Genomic DNA, 21,523 nt, shown 5'->3' on the forward strand with positions numbered 1-21,523 from the left:
TTTGAGCAGGAACACAGCGGTGAGCCTGCAGCAGGAACGATGTGCATGTAGCAGGTAGATCACGCTGTTCGTCTGAGGCTGTCCTTCTGATTTAGTTACTAAAGTATCGCCCTCCTTTCTAGATTGTGATTCAGTCAATGTTAGCAGAACGACCGAAGAAACAATAGAATAACTAAAGTCAAGATAACAATGAATAAAACATACAAAGAAATAACTACAATTACCGCCTCGCAGTAAACATTTATCAACGAGCCAAGAGACACTTTACATCTATGTCTGTCTAAAGTTTCATCACTTCATCATTTTCTCATAAAAGACATTTGTGTGAAATTGTTATAATTAGCAGAATGTTTTTTTGAGTTGTGCCCAAAACCGTGTTTCGTGAGGTCACAGTGACATTTGACCACCACATTCTAATCAGTTCAGCGTTGAGTCCAAGTGCATTTTTGTGCCAAATCTAAAGCAATCCCCAGACTGTTCCAGATGTTGCGTTCACAGTAATAGGATGAACGGACGTCCACGGCTGCAGCCGGTGCAGAGGCGTTAAACAGAATGCAGTCGATTTTAGAAACACAGAGATAGTTTAGAGGAGAATCACTGGCTGGTAATGATGCAAAGACATTTGTCCTGTTTTCCTTTTCATTGAGCTATGGTAAGCATTAGGGCAGTAGACTGCTAGAGAACTCCATATATACATAATACGCACTTAGCTGAACATCCATGTTCGGTGCCTCTGATCGTGATTGAAAAATAGCAGCCCAGCATCCCATTAAGAAAGCACAAGACCAAAACATGTGTTGTCTCTGCTGGAGAAGTACAACATCTGTTACTACAAGTGTCTGCAGCATTGGCATGCATCCTGGAGGGACCACATTGAACTGCATCACACCTTGCTGGGCACATGACTTACTGGATTGTGAATGAGGTTTAAGAGCTCGGAAGGTCAAATGTTCTAGAAAGCTCAATAAAAGGTAAAAGATGGGAGAATGAATCCCGTGTTCTGGCGACGCCTGTCTTATAGACTGAAGGATGTATTCCTGCATGGCTCTGCCTTCTGACGGACCACTGAGACTGTTCCTATAAGGCAGGCACAGCATCAGGACTGGGTAAAAGGGGAAGATACCGCATTGGTTCCTTTTTCGGTCAGAGCATTTGATTTATTGATTGGTGTCGGATGTAAAGAATTTCAACAAAAGTAACAAAAATGCTTCTAAAACCTTAAGTTTGGGATTTAGTTTTGAAAGGCACATAATGGGTTTTAAAGGATTGATGTATGCCTTCTTCACCGTTGACTGATCAGTAAAATATAGTGCAAGTCCTATGAAGATGAAGCGAAAAAGTGAAAATAGTAAAGACTGGTGGACTACATAACGATTGAGAGCATACACACTCACAACACCCCCCCCCCCCCCCATACATACATAAGTTGGGTTGACATAAGTTCAACCCACTGGTTGAGGAATTTCTCTGAGCCCTAAGGAGGAGGAGACGGAGACAGACAGAACACAATTAGCAGCAGCTTGTCACAACTTTGGACCTCTAAGTGTGTATCTACAGTCTGTGTGTATGTGAGAGTGTGTGTATGTGTGTGCGGAGTGTGTGACACTTGCCCTCTCGCACAGCTCATTTATTGGATTAGTGCAAGATTGACCAGTGGGGATGTGGCTGGCCGGCGCCAGGGCCCGCTCTGAGGCTCCACTGCCTAGTTAGCCGTGATGCTAAGCTAACCTCCCACTCCCCAAGCCTTTGGGGGGAAGCGCCACTGCCGTAGGGGGGGAAAGGGTGCTTGTTACTGGGGCCAAGGTGCCGTGCTAGCAGGCCTCTCCTGGAGGGGAGGGGGGCATGGACTAATTAAGAGGGAAAGCCCCAATTACAAGTAGAGGAAGACAGGGATTGGGGGGGCACTGGAGGGAAGGATGGAAACGCTACAGTGGAAGCCAGGCGTGGAAATGCCACGACTAGCTGCCAGTGACAATATCCCCATCAAACACACACACATATACACACATACACACGCACACACACATAGACTAGACACACCAGACAGCGTACCTTCTGAGGTGCCGCCTGTCTCCCTTTCTCGTCTCTGCGGAGGGATAATTGTATTAAGTGTGTTTGTTAGCCCAGTGGCTGACGGCACACAGAAACACACACACACAGAGTCAAATATACAAACACAGAGCCAGGTGGAGCATCTAAAAGCATAACCGTTAGATGAAAGGCTGCTGGAGTTTTAATAGTCTCAGCAACACAGGGCAGAGCTGCTGTTGATGGCTAGAAACATGCATACACACACACACAAAGCCACACACACACACACACACACACTAACTGAAGGCTTTATAAATGCAGCCTGTTTGTGTGAGTGCTTCTCCACTCCCCCAGGTATGTACAGTGTAGTGAGATGATAATTCAGATGACTACACACACACACACACACACACAAAAACATGCATATAGGTACGCACACATGCATACACCAAACTGGATGACCTCATACTGTATGGCTGACCAGCTCTCCCGTACACGACTTTCATTAGAAACACATGCTCTGTGTGTGCATGTGTGTTTAGTGTGCAGTACGTGTTATGCTTCTGAATACATTTCCGGCCTCCACCAAACGCTTCTCTAGTATTTTAACTCGTTCTCAGGCACTGTATCCGCACACACACACACACACACTCACACACACGCACACACACACTCACAAATCAGGTCTGCAGCTTTGCTTTCAGAACCTCACTCATCTCTGTGCAGAGAGGTGAAAGTTATGCTGCATTTAACTTTGCATGGAAGTCTGAACAACCATAACATCATGCTGTAGTGAAGAAGACTTGAAACTAGAGATTGAGACCATAAACTCATGTTTACAATGTTTACTGAGGTAATAAATCAAGAGAGAAGTAGAGTCATTTTCTCATAGACTTCTATACAACCAGAGGAGTCGCCCCCTGGTGGACACTAGAGAGAATGCACGTTTATGTAAGTTGATTTAAAGGGATTCTTCAGGTTTTTTGAAGTTGGGTTGTATGAAATATACTGTATCCAAACCCAGTGTATTGCCTGCGGTCGGCAGGCCTCCGACTTGGAGAAGCAGACAAGACAACCAGAACAGGAGCAAAGTAATGTACTGCTGTGGACGGGGGCAGCCCCAAAACATATAAGACCTAAAAGAAAGACATAATCAAACAAAAAAATATCAACTTCACTATATCTAGAATTGTATCACAGTTTTGCTTTGCCATCGGCCCCTTGCATCCATGTATGTCCTCGCCAAAACCATTTGAAAACAAACCGTTATTTTACCAAGCAGAACACGGGGGTTGCTGGTCTACCGCTGCCTCGATCGTTCGGTTGTTTTTAACCGATCAAGGCATCGGTAGACCAGCAACCTCCGTGTTTTGTAAGGTAAAATTACTCTTTTTCTCAAAGAACTCAGGAAGCTTTGGCGATAACTGTCTCACAGCAAGGTAAACCAGTGCAAATTCTAAATAAAGCATACACTTAAACTGATATTGATCTTTATAAGTGGCTAAAATACCGCAGCAGTACATTGCTTTGCTTCTTTGTTGGAACTCTTGTACCAGCGTGCCGACTGCCATTTACTGTAGTTAATACAATGACTATGGATTAGTACCACACACAGACCTACTTCAAAACACACAAACGATCCCTCTAATGTCTTTAAATGTGAACATTATGACGGTCTCAATACTGTGACAATGCAAAAGGTTTGCCTGTTTCCCTTATCAGCTTCTAAAACTATACTTAGGCAACTGGGCACAAACTCTGCATTAAAACCAAGGATACCACAACTCTAGTATCAATCAAGCTGACAGAGGGAGATCTAATCTTTAATAACAGGCCAGAACTGGTGCCACAAATTGGTTCGAACCATCCAGCTTCATGTCTAGACGATGCAGGCTGTGTGACTAAGACACTGATCTGGGATGGAGAGAGCTCTTCACATCTGGAGTCTTTCCTCTTGTCATCAGATAGATGGAAACAACAGCTTCCTGTGCTGCCGATAACAGCGATGGAGAGACTTTCAGGGACTGAGATGGGAGAGTAAGTCGGAAGGAGTGAAACAGAAGCACAGAACTGCTGATGAAAAAAATAAAAAAACTGAGGAGAAAAAAGGTAGATAAGCTGGAAATAGTGCAGTGGACAGCTAAAGCATATCAAAATTGCAGCACCAACAAGAGGGCAAACAGACAATCAAATGCACTGAACTACCTGCTCAGTCTGGCCACACTGCAAAACCTTCAGACACACAATGTCTAAACACGCACGACAGGCTAGAGGAACGGCAAGAAAAGGACAACGGGAAGCAGCTCTGTCCAAGAAAGCTGTCACTTTGCCTCTGCTGTGAACTTCAGTAAAAGATGCAAGGCTCTGCAGCCGCAACATGCTAACATGCGCTAGTGCTGCCACTACTGCTACACATCAGTGAGGCCAAGCCTGAGTCTAAGCGTGTGTGTTTGTGCGAATGAGACAAAGATGTGCGTTTCCTGTCTCGGCCTCTCAATCTCTTTTGCTTCCTAACTTCTGCAGAGATGTGGTTGATTTGCTGATGCACCGTCCCGTCATGGCCCGCTTTGCTTTTTGTCCTTTTTATTTATTTTGATGCTACTCACAACAGTCACAATCAACCCAGGACACATACACCAGCTTAGATGGCACTTCTAGTGTCAACTCTGAATTATATTTCCTTCCTGCACATTTGATGTCTTCCAAAAGAAAATGATAGTAACAAAAACAGCAACACCACCAACTATTATTATTATTGATATTGTTATTATTATTATTATTATTATTATTATCATCACATTATAAAAAGGTAATTATCTGTCCACAGACCATACATTTGTAAAACACAGTGTTCCGTGGATTATCTGGACCAAAGCTGTCACTTTCTCCGGAAGAGATGCTGCATGTAGCAGCGCAAATACACTTCCATTCACCTCCATTGTATTGGGCTGGAGGGAGACGTCTCATTTCAATGGCATGAACTGAGCCTTTGATAAGGAAGAAGACAGAAATAAACTAACTACACTGAGTGACATGAGGGAAAAGGAAACTGCCACTTTTGATACAAATCCACAATTAAACACAGACACACATCTCTCTCTCTCCCTCTAATACACACACACACACGCACACACACACACACACACGCACGCACGCACACACGCACACACACACACACACACACACACACACGGTGAGAGACAGACAGGAAGTTGGGGAGGAATTCCCAAGCGGACATTTCTCACGTTCCTGCGGTGATTGAAAACACACTCCACTAAAATGGCGGCAGGACATAATTTCCAGGTGAGGAGAGAAAGGCTGTAACCTCTTCCCCTCTCCCTCCATCTCCCCCCACCCGGGCACAAACAATATCCTCCTTGATATTATCCCTTTACACACACACACACCTGTTGTCACCTGGAGGGGGTTGGTGAGCCGGCCAGCATCAACACACAATGGCTGCTTCTGTGACAGGAGCAGGTGAGTAGATTGTATCTACGTAAATGTGCACTCATACACACATTTCACTACACGCATGCATGCACACACACAGACGATGAGAAAGACGCATGCGCGCGCACACACACGCACACACACACACACGCACACACACACCTGCTGAGGAAATGAGCCTGCAGTAGCCACCACCTGGTCAGCCCTGAGGTGACACCAAGGGAAACAAAAGGAAGGAAAGAGGCAATGAAGATAAAGAAAGAATAAAAGTTTTCTTTGAAAGCTAACGGTCCGTTTTTGTTCTCCATCTGAAGCAACACTGATGCTGGTAGTTCAAATCCCCTCCAAACATCTAAACATGTTTTGCTCTGAATATTAATGTGAGTCTCGTGTTTTTTCAACAAATACAGTTAAATGGCCTCATTCGACATTTTTTAAATGACATAAACCTCCTCTCCCTAAATAACAAATGTGGGATTTATTAATATGCAGAAACAGCTGGGCACACAGTGTCTCCAACTTCACTGAAAAGTCCATTCTCAGAGTATGTGTGCTGGAAATGCCAAGTTTCCACATCACAGTTGCATAATGTGTGTTGAAGTGAGATTGAAAGTGAGGACAGAGAAACTTTCCTCCACCAACACATGGACGTGAACACAAGACTCTGAACATCCATCATTCTGCACAGAGAGCAACATCACAGTGAAAGAACAACAGACCAAACACAGTTCGGACTGGATGGAGACTTTACAAATCTAATAATGATTAGAAGCCATAATATAAACAATATTTGGTTATTTTTGTGAATTTCCCCCACCAAGAAGTCTACTCCTATCATAAACAACTGTGAGCACATTTCACAGTGGAAAAATAAACATGTCAGTTGTCTCTGGTGGATAAACCGTGTAATGGAGACACTGTTTCTAACGCACCTCTTATATATATATATATATATATATATGTAGTTGTATATATATATATGTAGTTGGCCAATTTTAGCCAATGAGCTAATATTGCCCATACTGATAAATAAGTCTAGCCCTAACCATAAACTTTCACTAAAATGCCCAAAGGATGGCTGTTTGGCTGGATTACTATTCCACTAACCGGATCTGGATAGTTATCCAGGTAACTCAGACTCTTCTCCCACAGCGTTCGGAGCTATACCTACCTATGGACATTTGTAGATATCAAATTGGATGTAATCATGAACCAGGAAGAATTAAGACCGCAAAACCTCACACAGGGTGGATGTGAGCAGAGGTGGATGGGTCCAACAAGGAGGCCGTTGTTAGTGCCCCGTTGATTTATTTCTCACGTTAATTCCGTACATAAGTTAAACCACTTCCTAGTTACTTGAACCCAAATCTCTTCTGAAACTAAGTCGCTTTGTTGTCTTGACCTAACTGACTACTTACTATTTCCTCATGTTTTCCTAAACCTAACCAAGTTGTTTCCTGTGAAGTTTATCTTGAAAAGACATGCATGTAATGAGCAGAAATTGACACGTCTTGCTGGATTTTCGTAGGAAAATGAAGAAAAAAATGAGGAGTAACTTTTTCATTCGATGTTTGATGACATTAAAGGTAAAGTTAGGCTTGGCTGTCGGCTTCCTGACTCATTTAAAAATAATAAAATGTGATTTTCTGATTGTTTCATGACGGTTTCATCCTAAAGAACAAACAAATAACCAACAAACACTCAACAGACGATTTAGTGTGGAGAAAGATGCTCTGAGTTTCCATAACAACATGCATCAGTAAACACTATCCCAGTGAAGGTTGTCCACAGAGTGATCTAAAAAAACAAACACGCCTTTTCTTTCTTTTGTTAGATGAAACCTGCGGGCATACTGAACTGCAAGCTTCAGAGGGCGCTTACGAAGCGACCAGTAGCAGCCTCATGTCATGTTTCCTTTCCAAACGTTAGCGGACTAATTTGCCTAATCTTAGCAGGTCTTTAGAGCGCTATGGAAACACACACAACAATTGGCTGAAGGATCCTTTTAGTCCCTTAAGAAAAGTAGTCCCAGGACTACAATGAGCAGGAACGTCTTAGTGGAAACACGGCTTACGGTCTTTTGAAGGTGTGGATGACTTACAGCTAATCAAGGCCAGGACGAAGCCGAGCCTAAAACTACTGCTCTATCGAATAAAAGTGACCAGATGTTACCTTTGGTTAAGGGATGTGTTACACAACTACCACTAAAGCCCAAGGTTATTTCTATAGGTGTAGACAGCCTCTGTAGTTGCTGTTTGTTGATTGATCATTTCACAGTCACATGTGTCTGATGTAGCCTCATCTGTGACGTGAGTCAGAGGCACATGCTGCTGAGTGCATTCTCCTCCTCTGTCCTCTATTCATTTTGCACCACACTTGCCAGCGAGGCTCAGCCGCTTGCCGTTATTATCTCTGTGTATGAAAGTGTGTGTGTGTGTGTGTATGTGAGTGTGTGTGTGTGACTGCATCAGATGTGATGTGATGCATTAGGTGTTTCTGATGCTTAGGTGTAAAGAATCCCATTAGAGTGAGCGGGACGGCAGATCGATACCTTACGGGATCTAGAGCGACGCTGTGTGTTTGTGTGTGTGCGTGTGTGTGCGCGTACGTGCGTGTGTGAGTGTGTGTAAGTGCTTTAACACCTCTCAGAGGTGGATTAGTGCACGACAGCATGGAGACACTGTCAGAGAGGGTTAGTGTCAGAGAGAGAGGGAGAGGAAAGTATGGAGGGAGAGAGTTGGACAGAAGGAAGGAGGAAGAGATGGAAGGAAGACGAGCAATGATGACGAATCAAGAGAGAGATGTGTCACTCGTGATGACAATGTGTTGTGTTTGTCCTTGGTGATTTTGTGTGAAGGGAGAGATGGGGAAAAAAGAAAACAGGGTGATGGAACTGCTCCAGTGTTAAAACACTAAAGACATATAGGAACCCATGTGTTCAGCAATATGTTTTTTGAAAGGATAATTTACGGCATTGCGTCACTAAATTATAGGTCATACACACCCACACAGGTGTTTTCAGTTACATCTGGATAAAGCTGATGATGAGCAGGGGTCATAAGAGACACTTCCTTAGTCTGAAATCTGATTAGTACGTCGTACTACTATTTTAGGATGACGTTTAGGATGTTTGCTGTTACAGAAACATGTTTCCTAACCGCATTTAGAAAAACATCTTGTTTTAGGTTAGGAATCTTAAGTTAGGATGGCATCCACCCTGTCCGGCACCGTTGATAGGTCCATATGGCGATGGCGATGGGCAACAACACGAAAACCAAACTATGATATTTGAAAGGCGACTCAAACTGCACGATGGGACTATACATTTCTATACCATCAGCAAAGACCATTCATTTCAAATTTGACTGATGTGCAGGTACACCAACAGTCCAAAATGGAATGACAATAATAAATAAATAAATGTAAAACAATATAAAAACAAAGGAAGGGCCTCATTATTCCAGTGCCTGTTTTATTGTTCTGTTTCATATCAGAACTCTGAGTGTATAACGATGAGACTGGTTAGCGCCTGTGTGTGTCAGAGTGTGTGTGAGGTCAGGTTACTGCTGGGCCACGACTTCCCCTTCACATCTTGAAAGTTATGTCAGGCCCGGCAGACGGAGGGACGGCCAGCCTGGCAGGGCGCCCGCCGCAGATTGAGGTCACGGGAATGAAAGGGTGGCACCAACAGCAAACCCCGCCCCCCTCGCACTGGGACACAGCGCCGCTCTGTAACATGTGAGTGTGCACATGTGTGAGTGTCTTCACACTGGACATGAACATGAAAAACATGATCCTCTGTCTCAGCAGCTGGTGTATGTACATGTACACACACACACACACACACACACACACACACACACACACACACACACACACACAAAGACACATTCATAACCATCATATCAATTAAAGATACATAAATATATACTCCTCTACAGTATTATAATTGCTACACAACTATGAACTCGCTAGAAACAGAATTACATGATGACACACACCAACACAGCTTCTCTCACTTTCACACGCACACGCACACACACACACACACACTTCAGTTGGTAGGCGGTAGGGTGAACGCATGGCAGATGCCCGACACATTGGTGTCCGTTCAGTCACTATAAAGAGCAGCTGCTCAGTCTTCACTGCCCTCTGGCACTGCACACACGCATACACGCATACATACACACACAGTCGCACACACACACACAGTCGCACACATGCATACACACACACACACTGTCACATGGAAGCACAGAGCACACATGCAATGGCTGTATAACACTGATGCTGGAGGGCATTCCATCTCTTACAGATTATACAAAAATACACACGCATAGACACACACACACAGAGAGAGAGAGAGAGAGATCGACTGATAACAGCAGCAAAAAACCTGATCAACTTACCCACATCATTCCAAGTCATTCCCTGATCTCTCAGTCACGTACACACTCTCCATAAATCCCTACATGTGGCAGAACCATCCCCGTCCCCGTCCCCGAAGCCTCACACACTCACACATGCAAGCTAACGCAATTCCTGAAGTCTTAAAAGTGAGCAAATGATAAATCTCAGTGAGGAGATAAAAGGAGTGAAAACAGAAAATGGAAATAGGAGGAAGAAATACTTAAGTTTAGAACCCCTGTCTTCTGACTTGGTTACGAGTCGTGCTGATAGTTAGTTGACTTATCAGTTAACAGAAAATAATTCCGGTCATTTTCTGAAGTTAAAGTGTGTTTAGGCGGTCCTTGTGGACCGAAGCTTGAGTGATTCGGAGCAGCAGGGTCCCTTTTGAAAACATAAAATATTTTGCTCTGTGTAAACATCAACTAGCTTCAATGAAGAGCCGGAACAAGCAGAATAAACACTATACTGTCAGACTGTTTGAAATGTACTCCAACATTAAAGCTAATCGGGGAGAAACGTGGGGAAAGTTGGATGTTAAAGGGTTAAAGACTTGTGGTCACCATTTTTTCTCTAGCTTCATTAGTGACTCATCAACAGATTAATCAAACAAAGAAATGATCTGAAATTGTAACCCTGAATTACACACGTGACCTGGAAACCCTCCATATGATGATGATATGAAAAGATTGTTTTAACACGTGTGAAAGGAAACGTCAACGCTGACAACTAGCAGGACACATACTAACTCTAGATCGAACCAGTTATTGCATTTTAAATTTGTTTTCAACTCACAATGTTCAGAACTGCGACCGCAATCCGTGTGAAAATACGTTTCCCTTGAAACGTGAGAATAAACTTCTTTTGTTCTGTAAAGCTAAGAATGTAACAATAACGTAAAAAAACAAACAAACAATGGGTTTATTCTGTAATGCACTTAACTCCAAATCTGGCTACATGTTTTTTTTTTGATCTGTACAGGTTTACCACTGAGGCCTGACACATAAAATCCCATCCTTCTTCAGTGCTTTTACATAAAAGGAAAGGCTTTTGGACCATCAGGTAGTATTGAAACTTTGCATTTCAAGGCAGACTTGCAACTTTGATCCTGATTCCTTCAAATGCATATCATTTACATTACTGTAAAATGTGCTAATGCCAATTTGTTAGCTTCATATCTACAAAAATGTACATATGCATATTAACATTGTGCATGATTTTGGCAAATCAACAATAACATTAGGATGCATGCTTATTTGATTGGAAGGCCTGTAACATGACAGGTGGAATGAAACACTGCGCAAACTGCCATGATCATCCCACATGTGTTGCATGGCCCTCGGTGACTTCAGGTCATTCACTCGCTTTCCAAACAGCTGCTCAACAGTTAATTAGAAACCTGCTTTTGTGTGTGTGTGCTGGAGTGTATATGGGGTGCTAGTGGTGTATTGTGTTGTGTTCAAGCAGCAGTGCTTTTACTTTTAGACAACTTTCACCTTGGGAACAATACATTATGAAATCCCCAGAGAATGAAATCCACAGAGTTCCAAAGGAATCCCAGTTCTTAATCGTAGAGCTGCAGAAACACTCCTGACACTGAGTCCCTGTTCTTCTCTGACTTCCACAGAGACATTGATCTCCGTCTGGAATACGCATTTCAAACTACCAGGAGATATTCCAGGAATTCCAGGAGCAGCAGGTAAACCATATTTAAATGTGTCGCCCGCGTTACTCGTCTTAACTCTGCTTCCGTTTCTTTCAGATTTCCCAGCAGATCATCGCTCTTCCTCCTGAGGTCTACCTTTGCCTGATCGCTGGTGATGACAAAACAAAAAGGAGCGGTGATGACTGTTGAGATCTGCTGTTACGTCCTGTCACCAACCAATGGGTCACCAAACACACCCCGAGGCGATGGACAGGGTAGGTGGGGGGTGGGAGGGCAGAGTGGCAGCAAAGTGACAAAGGTGCCTATTGATGAAAATAAAATCAGGAGAGGAGGAATGGAAGGGTGGGGAGAGGGGGGGGTCACGGGAAATGAGGGTATTTGTCTTTAAAGAAGAGATCGGATGGCCAGGCATCTTTCTGGCCTGCGCGATCACTGTTGTCAGTGTGGCCACTATGGCACAAAAATACAAGGGCCCTTTATGAGGCTGGGAGGTAATTGTGGGGTATAGGTTACTGGGGTATGTGTGTATTAGAAAAAGAACGAGAGACAAAATACCACAGCACAGGTGCCTAGTCTTTTAAATAGCTGCTCAAGTATGAAGGGGAGGAGAGGAAAGGGAGGAGAAGATGGCTTTTCATTCTCCTCCAGCCTCAGTGAGAACAATAAAGCAGGGGAAACCCCCTTCTCGCCTCAGGGTGGTGCTGATGGTGGTAAAGAATTGATGGGTCACTGGGATAAGGGGGCACTGTGTTGGGGATGCTAACAGGTGCATGCATGCACACCCACATAAAAGAATGGCTGGGACATTCCAGTGCTGTTGCAGGTTTCAGTTCAGTGACTACCAATCATGTGTGCTTTGAAAAGCAACATTTGACCAGTGCGTGCTGTAGTGTTTTAGATCGTATTTAACTCCAAGGCAGCCATTGGTTTCCATTCATTTCATGATGGTATAAATATGTATTTGCAGAGACTTCTACTTAAATCAAGGGATCTATCCAAATCATGTTTCAGTTTATCTTTGTGAGAGTTATTCCATCCCACATTCAACAGCTTGAACGATACTGCAGAGTGAATACAAGGAAACAGCTGCCTGGAATTAAGGAAACCAGTTTACACATCATGGAGCGCATTGAAAGAGGGTCAGCAGAGATGTGAATGATTCCTAGTAAATGGGCTAACAATGTGTGAAAACACTGATGTGGCCATAAAAGACATAAGCATGTTGCATTGACTGCAGTATTTTGCTAACCATCCTTTATTCCAACCATAATTATAAACTCAAGTTTGAACACTTTGTTTGTTTAACACTAGTGAGGACATATGCAGAGTCATACTGATTCAAATTAGGATTACTATGTTTCATTATAGATGAATCCAATGATTATTCGGTGGTGACTCGATAACTGGTTAAAACATTTAGTCTATAAAATGTCATTGTATAGTGAAAGCTACGCATTCACTATACAATGACATGAACAAACAGTCATGCTTGGCAAATCACTTGAACCGACTGGTAGCTTTTGGAGCATCACGTTAGACTCTGCTCTCCACCAACATTATCAAAACATCAAATGAGGAACAATTTTGGAACAATGCTGCTCAGCAGAGAACACACTCAGAGATCTTGGAACCCATCTGCATTGTGTCTGACAACGATAAGCCTCTGGGGGCAAGGGGCTATAGTTCTGGGGTTCCAGGGTAGCCAGCGGTTATCCAGGCCAACGCTGCTCGTTGTTAGCCCGACTAACAACTTGCAAAATATTAGCAAAATAATTTAGTGGATGGGGTGGGGGCACACTGAAACAGACATATATATATATATATATATTACAGATATGTGAGTATAGAGTAACGTTACAGAACACCTTTTTACCCAGGCCAGATGCCACGATGAAGTGACTGAGGAGCCTGTTATAAATTGCAAGGGGGCAATTTGTGGCCTGAAATTAGATGAATTGATTCATCCATGCAACAGCCCCAGAAAGGCTAAATAACACTAGCAGAGAGCTAAATCTATTTTAAAGTTATGAATGATTCTGTCGACCATTCAGGGGTCGATGCACAAATATGCATACACCCTCAAACAGAGTGGGTGAAGGTAAGTGAGCTGTGATAATGTGGGGTGGATGTGGCTAATGGCTGATAGCTGCTGATCCCACACTGATTAACTCAGTGTTTTACAGGATGCTGCTAATGGACTGACACACACTAGACAGAAGTCACAAGGGCAACCCTACAGTATACACACACACACACACACACACACACACACACACACGTCTGTACACATGCAGACCGACCAGAGATAGATACACACGTCGTGGTTCAACTGAGCAGCCAGTACTGCGTTTTGGATTAAAGGTCTCAGTTAAACGATTCCTAAAGCTGTCATTCACCGTTTTCCCTGAGAATGAAAAGAAATTCTGAATCCTATATTGGTCATACATGTAAACCAGTGTGTGTGTTTAACCCCAACACACACTCACACACACACAGACCAGTGCCAAAGTCCAGTAGCTCTCTAAAGTGTCTTCAGCTTGTTGTGATAACCCAGCTCCATCTCATCCTGCTCTGCCGCCAGCTAACACACTATCACTGATTCACCGCCACAGATAAACCACACACACACACACACACACACACACACACACACACACACACACATGCTGACGGAGACAAACAGTGAGATGTGGCGACAAAGACGGGGACGTAAGTACACACACACACACACACTCACACACACACACTCTCTGAAGATGACAACAACAAAACAACAAAATGGCTGATGCTGTGGACAGGGGGTTCTGTTGTTATTTCCTGTTTTGGAGCAGGGTGGCTTTCTTTGCAGAGTCAAAACACACCTCCAGTAGTGTAGAGGGGGACTGGCAGATTTATCAGTGCACACAGGATTAAATACTCTTTCTTTCAGTCTTGCAGTGTTATCTCTCTTTCAGGTCTGTCTCCTTTTCTTTCTTTCTAGATATGATGTCCTGGGCCACAAAATGCCACTGTGTAGTCTAGGACTGAAGCCGCCTCTACACACAGACACAGACACACACACACATACCCCAAAGCAGGCTTGGGGTGCAGATAGGGGGTATTGATTACAGCTACATATTGATCCTGTATATTGCAGCTGGTGGAAAGTGAGACAGTAGCATTGGTGTTGGGCTCCTCTGTCCCCTCCATTCAGACAGATATGCTGACTCAAGAAATGACTGGAAGCACTGTACAGCATACTGTGTGTGTGTGTGTGTGTGTGTTCCATGCAGATGGCGTCCCATCACCTCGGGGAAGGCAGAGATAAGCAGAGTGTATGGGTTGAGATAAGATGGGAGCAGACACCGGGGAGACTGACTGACTGTAAGTGAGTCACTGTAGGGAAATCTGCAGCTTTATGGCTTCACTGGGCCTGAGGACTCTGAAGGAAACACTTTTACTGGAAGACACGAGTCGGCCACACTTAAACCGCTTTATTAGCAGTGTGTGTCTACAGTATAGTAGTATAGCGTAGTCTGTGAAAGCTCATTCCTCACATATATAAACACATTTCACAAGTCCTATATGTATAAGAGAGTAAATATTAAACACACAAACTGATGTTTAACGCAATAAATCACATTCAACTGTCATGTATGACATCACACAAAACTCTGAAGACATGACATTTTCACGTCCTCATGATATGCTTCCACTTCAAGTTGATATGCGATCATACTGAATTCTCTCCCATCCCTCTGTGGAACCGATGCGATATACTCAATCACTGAACGTGGGATTCACAGACATACAAATGAATGAATCTGAAATAATTAAATATCACTGTCTGATGGCTTCAAGCCCAAAAAGGTTGCCGTTATCAAAGTCTACCATCAGTTAAACGGTTTAACTGATGGTAGACTACGCTACGCTATGGTTAGCGTAGCGTAGCTCCAAACAGCTCCAAACACCAAGAGCTCAGTTGCAAATAAAACGCATTCTTAGCCATAACATGTGTAACGCTTCTCCGCCGCTGTCAGCCAGAAATACCGTTCATACAAATCCTTTTCCATACTGGGTCAGGGCTGCTAGCTGTGGGGTTGACCGACCCTTTGATACCATGTCCAGTTTTTCTGGAAATGTCCTTCTTGAGAAATCCGTTTCTCCTCCTTCAGCCATTGAGTGTTAAAACAACAAAGCTAGGTAAAAAATAAAATAATCTACACCAAGCAAAATGCTAAAAATGTCATAACTTCTCTTACATATGTTTCAACTTGAACTCTTACTAAACACTAAGATCTGCTAGCTAGCTTTCTGTTTGACAAAAGTCACGCTGGCCCACTGACCAATCACAGCGCAGTTAATGCAGACGTACTTAGGAGGCTACCTGGGTAGCACTGGCACGTCAAAGAATACGCCCAACATGTCAAACTAAAGATCTGATTGGTTGAAGACTATGACAATCAACAATATCATCCCCATTTACTTTAAACTGCAAAGTCTACCTAGCGGGCATCGGGCCTCTCTTCTTACATAGAGACATAGGGGCTGAATCTGATTGGATAAAAGCTCTCCTTAAAACAAGCTGCACTGGAAGCAGTGCTGCAGAGGAAGACAGGAGCTGTGCAATGAGAAAATAAGATAATGGGAAAATAATTATAATACATGTAGTGTATTTGTGAAAAACTTTGTGATTGTGTTTAGGCCAGCAGAGAAGGCTTACTGGCCCTGACGGCCCACCACTGGTTAAACCTAAAGTGCTACAACATTCTCAGAAAGGTGTCAACCTCAATTCAACAACTTTGTGCCAGTTATCACTGTGTTCTTATTAGCACAACTGGAAATCAATGGACATACTTTGATTTTAATTTGAGTATCAATTGTCTCCTTCAATCAAAAAAAACAACTACTTTCAACTTATTTTGGATAGTTGTGCCACACACAGACATGTTCCTCACAGGGTGAGACAAAAGTGATGTGTGTGTGTGTGATAAGAGGCGGCGCCATGGCAGTGGCAGGACACAACAATGAACCCTCCTTACGCACACACACATGCACACTGATAAGCATCACCTCCATCCCTCCGCCTGGCTCTGTCCTCCTGCCTCTCTCTGCTCTGAACCAGTTATTAAAGAAACTGAAAACACAGAGGACACGGCTGGAGACAGAAGAACCACGAATACGACTTTGGGCAGACGGAAGGGTACAGATAGAGAAGAAGGAGAAAGAAAGAGTAGGCCTGATGATGTACTTTAACTGGTGAAAGTGGGAGCAAACATTTAACTACTTGATCCCACTGGTCAGTCTTTACCGCTGCCTTGGAAATATTAATGAATCATAAATGCACAATGCAATTATATATTGCTATAAGCTTTATTTATTCAATAACTGATAACAAACACAAAACATATATAGAATTATTGAAGTAGCACACTCTAGTCTCATAGAACACCCTCTAGTCTCTATTGAGACATATTTCAATATGGAAAACAAAAATCTTATCAAAACCCACATGGAAAAGAACAAATAACTAAGTATACTGTATAACCTAATTTTGTGGCACATATATTACATCAGTTCTGCAATAAATAAATATGTCATCCATCAAGCAGTGATAACACTTGTTGAGGTCCAGAGTGCCTTGAATGATCCAAGAGGGAGTGGTGGTCCTGGCTTGGATGCTATTGAATCGTCCCACATTATTTTGTCCCCTTTTTGTGAACTCTTTAACATCTATTCATCGACTCGTGAAATACCTGCCACATGAAAATGTTCACAAATCACTGCCTTGCAGAAAGGTGACAATGAACTTGAACTTCTGTTATTTGTTTTGTGGCAAAAGTATTTGAAAAACAATGTGTTGCCATTCAAGGAAGCACATCTGATACATTAGTACAAGAACAAGGCGTGCCTCGAGGCTCAACTCTGGGTCCACTTCATTTCCTCAATTTGTTCTGAATGTTGTGTTCAGCTTTATGTGGACGATACGGTAATATGCACATCTAAAACAAATTGAATCAGCTTTGCAGAATGATTTTAGCAGCCTTCAACACCGGCTAGCAGCTTATAAATTACTAATGAATAACACTAAACCTCACACTAAAGCATTACATCTAAATCTAAAGCGTACTCATGTGTTATAGCCTGAGTTGATGGTACGCCACTGCAAACTGTTGAACACACCAAATACCTGGGCATTCAGTCTGACTCTGAACTTAAATGGACATGCCATAGTAATTACATCGTGGATCAAATGAACTATTGGTGTCCTTTACCGATCCAGAAACTGCTTTTCATTTACTGTTAGAAAGAAACTTGCATTGCATCTCATTTAACCCATATTGGATTACGCTGATGTTGTGTATCAGGCAGCATCCAAAACCAATCTTCCACCTCTCAATTTATGATTTATTTCCATACACCTCACCGACCCAATTGAAGCACAGCACAGCTGGTTAGTGTTGAAGCCACCAAGCTGCTTAACCGATGTTAGCACCACGGTAGCTGTTTGGCTAGAATGCTACAACAGCTAACCATAATATCTCTATAAATACATTTCTGCTCAAATTGATGCATGTTTTATCACACAGACTCACGATTCATGTTACAGAAACGTCATCTGCATGTCTACTGACACTGAATCTTACTGTCAATGTAGATGTTGCTAAGCTAGCTAACAATTTATACAGTCTATGTATATAAGTCTGACATGTCGTCCATCTTATATACAATCTATGTCCAAACTAGTCAGTGTTCAGTTGAAAATAACAAAGGTGGTAAACAAACCATATCTACGTTCATGTGCATTTTTACAGTTGTGTGTGCTGCAAAGCACCTCTTGGTATGTGTTGAAAAGCAGAGCAAGGGTGCGAAGAAAAACATCCTACCAGATATGTGAAACTATTTGTGACACACCTTTTTGTGACACAAGCTGTAAATATTTGTTGACACCCGAGTGAAAAAAAGCCAGGGGTGGCTATCTGTCAGATCAGATGGGTGAAGTCTCTGTCTCAAGACACAGCAGATAATGCCACAGACGCCACAGACACTCCTGTATCTCTTTTATCAAACAAAAGGCAACAGGATATAATGTCACGCAATAAGTGATGGTTCCCTCACCCACACTGGCAGCAAATACCAGGCATAATCCCCACACACATACACACACACACACATACAAACACGCACACTCACAAGACCCATGTAACAGCATTATACTTTGAGAGTAAAAGACATATTTTGAAGGGGAAATCCTCTCATCTGTGTGTGATTGGATTAGCCTAACATCGTAACCAGATTAAAGGAGACATGTAGAGGGACATCAAAATCACTTGAAACTAAATCAATCGTATTCGATGGCTGATAGACTTTACAGGCCTATTCAAACAATCGCAGTCTATCTAATTACAGAATAAGGGCACCAAGCACACAACGATAGGAAGGAAAACAACATGGATGCGGTGCAACACTCACAGCTGTGCATGGTGGGACACAGCAAAGCTGCTGAATGGCTAAAAGACTGATTACTTATAATCCACTCGGATGCGATTTTGCTGGTGTTAGACAACAGCAAGGGAAAACCCTTTACCATTGAACTCAGGTTGTCAACAGAGTACATGAAATAGTAGTTAGAGCAGGCAGTAATATGCTCAGGATATGAATGAATTATAATTATAGATTATTGTTTTCCAATACAAACGTTCATTTCTAAGTAGGAACACTGCTAATGTATTATCAAGCATGTTTGATACAATTATGACAAATTACACATGTTGGAGGATGTTGTGTGACGCTGGGATGTTAGTGTACATTTTAACAACCTTTCGCTGACACAGGGCAAATGAGCACACAACAGGAATTGTGAGATTTCCCACACAGATTAGTATTCCCAATACGAGGTCCTTAGTAGATATCATGATGACTAATAAGATATCAGCATTATACAAAGCAAGAGGACTGAGTATTAAATAACAGAGTGAATAATAAGGTAATTATAGCTGAAAAGCAAAAATGTAATTTTTGAACTATTTTAGAGTTGACTCATATTTTTCGTCTGCGCTGTGATTTCAGCGGAGCAGACTTCCTTTAGCTACAACCTCGAAACAAGTCATTCATCACATCTCTTAACGACCTCTCAGATGGGAAAACATTGTCGAAGATTTGATGATGACAACATTTGCAGTTTTAAAGTCTTTACAATGTCACTCCCTCTACATCCCTTTCCCAAGGAAACTTAAGTCCTTCCAATCAGGGAAGAACATGGGGGGTTAGAACATGTGAAGCAGGTAAGATGGTACAACTCGTACATCATCGTACTTTTTATCGTGTTGTTCCTTACTATTATGATGTCATCTTCTATTGTTTCTGTTTTTACCATGTAAAGTGTCTTTGAGTACCTTTTAAAGCGCTATACAAATAAAATGTATCATTATTTATTATTATTAACTGTAATCAGGCACATTTAGACAATTTAGTTTTCTTTTCCATTGCCTCATTAAACAGTATTGTAACACTGAGACTTCAGTTGTCAGTCGACGTGGTTGAGAGAGGTCAATACAGGAAGTGTAAATGTCAAGTAGGAAAAGAACGGCATCGACTGCTACCTGCTACTAGTGTCTTAGACACTGTCTTGTTTTGAAAATGTGTCGTGTTGACTGTGAATGTAGATATACCTAAACATGGACCACGTAGACAGCACCACATTGTGATTAATGGGATACACCAGCTTCAGACAATAAGAGACTGCAGTAAGGTAGATGGAGTAGAATGAACTACATCTAATTGAAACAGGTAGGAGAAGGATGAAATAGAGGAAGCAATGTAATGAGGTTGTATTCAAATACAGCAGAGAGAAGCCAAAAAGATTCCTACCTGATCCTGTGTCCATGAGGTTGGACTGCCCTCTACGATCTGCCACCAGCCGTGATGAGCCGGGCATGCTGACTGGCTCTGAACGTACCGGCTGGATTCTGCACACATTCAGTATATGTACATTTTGTTATTTTTTGGGGTTAAAATTAGCTTTAAAACTGGCTACTTCTCAACTCCAGTATTGTATCTGAAGTTTCTATAATATGATTGACAAACAATGAGCAGCATATGGAAGAGGAAGTCTTGGCTTCCGGAACCGGAACCCCAGACATAGCCCCTTGGCCCCAAAGGCTAATCAGTCTTCAAACCCACAGCCGATGGGTTCTGAGATTGTTGTTTTAGTGATGCCTACACTTGAGTGATAATTGTGGGGAAATATACGATTATGACAACAGTATTCTTGTACATGCTCTTGTAAGGATAATTTCTGGTAAACCTTTTTTGTATAAAAAAAATAAATAGTATATTTTTGCAAACCCCTTTGCTAAAAGGATATTTTCTTATTTAGACTGATAACATAGTGTGTATTTGTACTAGTGCTGAGCGGTATGACCAAAAATGTGTATCATGGTATTTTTTAAGATTCTGGCGGTTTCATGGTATTATTTATTTTCCTTGACTTTATATAGGTGTATAGTGACTTACTCTACTGTCAGAAGTACATATAATATAAAAACATGTTAATGTCATCATGTATAAAGGCTTTGATTACTATAGAGCAGGGGTGGGCAAACTTTTTGGTTTGGGGGCCACATTGAGTTTTAAAATTTGACAGACGGGCCGGGCCAGTAGCAGATGAATGGAGTGTTTGTGTGAACTAATATAAATTACAAGTACATTTAATTTCAGTGGGTACAGTGTTGTTGGTCACCCTTTTTAACCAGTGCGTCAACGTTTGGTGTCAGTTTGGTTGCGGCAATTCTCAGAACAGATCTGAGGTGTGCATCAGTTAGCTGGGATCTTACACAGTATTTATTTTTTTATCGCATTAATGCATATTTTATCGTGCACTTACTCATTAAGCAGTCATTTTTGACACAGTGTTTTTAGTGTAAAGGTTAATGACTGTGGTCTTTTTAGCAGTTCGATTCTTTGACCGGATCATACAAATGTTTG

The 21,523-nt window shown here is 42.3% G+C and overlaps 1 protein-coding gene across 3 annotated transcripts in view; it reads right to left on the bottom strand.

The window, feature by feature from the left end:
• The window catches only part of bcas3 (BCAS3 microtubule associated cell migration factor), a 351,541-nt gene that overhangs the window by 203,198 nt on the left and 126,820 nt on the right, over positions 1 to 21,523 (bottom strand). For all 3 annotated transcript variants that reach the window (XM_076075476.1, XM_076075477.1, XM_076075478.1), the window contains exon 22: positions 20,408 to 20,505. In XM_076075476.1, coding sequence (XP_075931591.1) covers positions 20,408 to 20,505 — 98 coding nt within the window. The remainder of the gene's footprint in view (positions 1 to 20,407; positions 20,506 to 21,523) is intronic.

This window comes from Anarhichas minor, unplaced genomic scaffold (assembly GCF_050575085.1).
Source record: "Anarhichas minor isolate MPS153535 unplaced genomic scaffold, ASM5057508v1 ptg000052l, whole genome shotgun sequence".
In the NCBI taxonomy this organism is placed as follows: Eukaryota; Metazoa; Chordata; class Actinopteri; order Perciformes; family Anarhichadidae; genus Anarhichas; species Anarhichas minor.